The sequence below is a fragment of the Ceratina calcarata genome, unplaced genomic scaffold (genome assembly GCF_001652005.2).
Source record: "Ceratina calcarata isolate Rehan_Ccalc_2016 unplaced genomic scaffold, ASM165200v1 scaffold2275, whole genome shotgun sequence".
NCBI classification, from domain to species: domain Eukaryota; kingdom Metazoa; phylum Arthropoda; class Insecta; order Hymenoptera; family Apidae; genus Ceratina; species Ceratina calcarata.
The window spans coordinates 2,890-5,936 of NW_017144587.1; the positions used below are offsets into that span (position 1 = coordinate 2,890).

The 3,047-nt window shown below is 33.2% G+C and overlaps 1 protein-coding gene across 1 annotated transcript; it reads right to left on the reverse strand.

Annotated features, from left to right (window-relative positions):
• Positions 1-261: 261 nt before the first annotated feature.
• Positions 262-3,011, reverse strand: LOC108622552 (S-adenosylmethionine synthase-like). Its single transcript, XM_018020489.2, has 5 exons — positions 2,203-3,011; positions 1,735-1,953; positions 1,484-1,666; positions 1,268-1,401; positions 262-1,152 (listed from the first exon to the last, which is right to left on the reverse strand). The coding sequence occupies exons 1-5, from the start codon at positions 2,338-2,340 to the stop codon at positions 1,047-1,049; spliced, it is 780 nt and encodes a 259-aa protein (XP_017875978.1). The 5' UTR covers positions 2,341-3,011; the 3' UTR covers positions 262-1,046.
• Between the last annotated feature and the right edge of the window lie 36 nt (positions 3,012-3,047).

Here is a 3,047-nt window from a genome sequence, read left to right on the forward strand (position 1 = left end):
TAAGATCTAATGTTCGAGCATTCTGCGCTATACACTGCAAGATCGACAATGGCTATTTCAATTATCTATTTAAACAAAGCAAAGAGGGAAAATGATCGTGTATGTATACAAATGTAGTGGAGTTAATAGTATTGCCGTTATTTAAATTAAAGGACAATGAGATTTTTAACATCTTAATTAATATATAAATTTAAATAAATGCGATAGTATTAACCCGTTGTCAATATCGTACCTATCGAATCGTTAAGGTTTTAAACAATATGAAGAGTAATGTCGTTTTTTATTGGTCACTTCAAATTGATTCGCTTTCCCACTTTGCTAAAATTAATGTACATAGTCACGATGAGTTTATATTTGCACTCGAACAATTAATAATTCTAACGATGAGAAACGTACATGAAAGCACCATAAACATTGGTTGAAATTATTGGGTGGGGTTTAGTATAATCTAGTGAATATTACATTGGTTATGAGTTGGTTGAACTTTCACGTACGTTTAAACAAAGTACTAATACCGCTAAAAATCTGAGAGAATAGTTTCGTCTCACATATCTGCTGGCCCGATGTTGCCAATTTACAATTCTTTTTTTTTTAAATGCGGAACGTTCTTCTTTCTACATATTTTAATGATCTTTCATCAGTTTGTATTTTAAATACGCACTGCTCACAAGCCTCGGAAGAGTAGTGTTACCACAGGCCTGACTTACTCTTCCTTCGTCTCAAGATAGTTTCAATGTACCTAACGATCGACCAATTTCAATTTAGCTTTCAAAGAGCAAAGGAAAAATGACTGCAGTCATCTGCGCGTTGGTTCTACAAAATTTGTACTATATCACGTAACATCAAATATCTCATAAAGTGGAAAAGTCTAGCGTGTTATTCTTTTTGCTAGTACTAAATTGGCAAAAGGAATCGATGGACTTGGTGAAGTAACGCGGAGACCGGAAAATCTCGGAAAACGTTTACGAGACACATGGTTATCGAGAGCAATTTGGTAGACGTTTTATATTAATAAACGCCAACATGATTTAAAATCTACGCTCTCATCAATCGAGAGTCAGAGTTTTTGGCTGTTCCCAGGTGAACCCATCTCGTCCAAAGTGTCCATACGTACTAGTTTGTTGATAAATAGGATTACGAAGATTTAACTCCCTGAAACAAAAATAATTATATATAATCTAATTTTTAATTCTCGATCATACTTATCATTAGTTTTTGATAAATTATAATTACATATAATTATACATAGTATAGGTATTATACTTACTTAACGATTTTTCCCGGCCGTAAGTCGAAATTTTTGTTAACTATATCTAACAGTTCATTTTGGGGTCGCTTAGAAGTACCGTAGTCAAAAACTGTGATTGAAAGAGGTTCTGCTACTCCAATGGCATAAGACACCTACAAATTCATTATGTCGTTAAATCTTGGAATGTATGTATTTACAGGAAGCAAATAATATTTATTAGTCAACAGTGCTCACCTGCACGAGGCAGCGTCTGCAAAGTCCAGCTTTTACCAAAGATTTAGCAACCCATCTTGCGGCATAAGCAGCAGATCTGTCGACCTTTGTGAAGTCTTTACCAGAAAATGCGCCACCACCGTGAGCTCCCCAACCACCGTAGGTATCAACTATTATTTTACGGCCAGTGAGACCAGCATCACTCTATAAAGATACATGTAATTTAAGTTATGGAAAAGTTAAATAAACATAGAAGAAAACTTGTGTTTTACCTGTGGTCCGCCAATAATAAATAATCCACAAGGATTGACATGGAAGATCGTTCTCTCATCCAGATACCTTGCTGGAATCACTTCCTTGATGACTTTTTCCATAACAGCCTTACGTAATTCGTCTAAACCAATTTTCTCGCTGTGTTGCAGTGATACGACCACTGTATGAACTCTCATAGGTACACAGGCTCCGTGATCCATAAGATATTCGCAAGTGACCTGTTTTAAACATTTTCATCGTATCAGTGATGGTTTTACATTATATTACGAGACATAAATTATATATATATATTAATATTATTTGCAATATGATTATTCTCAGTAATTAGTTTACATCATGGCACTCAAGAGTAGCAAATACTATGTGACATCATAGAATAATCTTATACAAATATACATGTGTTTTTAATTTTCATTGAGCTGTAAGAAATGTATCATTGTAATTATGTATAAAACGTAATTATATACCTGTGTTTTTGAGTCTGGTCTTGCCCACCATAGTTCACCACTGCGCCTCAACTCCGCAATCTTCTGGTTTAATTTGTGTGCCAGCACAACGGTCAGTGGCATGCATTCGTCTGTTTCATCTGTCGCGTATCCGAACATTAGACCCTGATAGAAAGATTTCAGTTAAACTTTATGGGATGTAAATTTAAAATAAAAAGTAGATTTGTTGACTCTTCAAGTAATTTCACAATATTACACAGTATTTCTAACGCAAAAGATCAAGCGTTAATACAGGACATAAAATGCATACAATATAATACTATGTGTTAATTAATTAATTCGTATTTGAAATTGACAGTAACTGTGATTATTAGGAAAATTGTTTAGTAATTTACAAAAGGGTGTCACACAGAGCAGATTTAGTAGCCAACTGTAACATTGGGGCAAAAACTAGGTTTAAGAATTTGTAAACAATGTTTATTATGTTTGTAACATACACTCCGACATGATGACATGAATTCATAAAGATAATACCTCAAGTTTTAAGTAATCAAGTACGAATGGTAAAATTAGTCAGTAGTTAAAAGTCAATTATCTGTTATGAAATGTTGTTTGTGAAATTTTAATGATAAACAAAATTGTAAATGTGTATATAAACTTGAAATTTTACAAACAAATCATGAATAACTGCATACAACCATGATTAGTGTCAAGATTAATAAGTGATTGTGCATTTTAATACAGTCAACACGATAAGGATAATCTGTGCATGAACAGTAGAAGAAACAAAATATATCAACCAGATACGAGAAAAAAGTAAGAATAAAATATGAAGTAAGCTTCAATGGGTATACAGAAAAAAAAAA

Bases quoted from the DNA above. Each gene is read 5' to 3' on its own strand.
- LOC108622552 (XM_018020489.2), bottom strand. From the start codon at position 2,340: ATGTTCGGATACGCGACAGATGAAACAGACGAATGCATGCCACTGACC. The intron at 1,954-2,202 runs GTATATAATTAC...TGTTTAAAACAG, and splicing joins GACCAGACTCAAAAACACAG to GTCACTTGCGAATATCTTAT. The intron at 1,153-1,267 runs GTAAGTATAATA...TTTTTGTTTCAG, and splicing joins CGGCCGGGAAAAATCGTTAA to GGAGTTAAATCTTCGTAATC.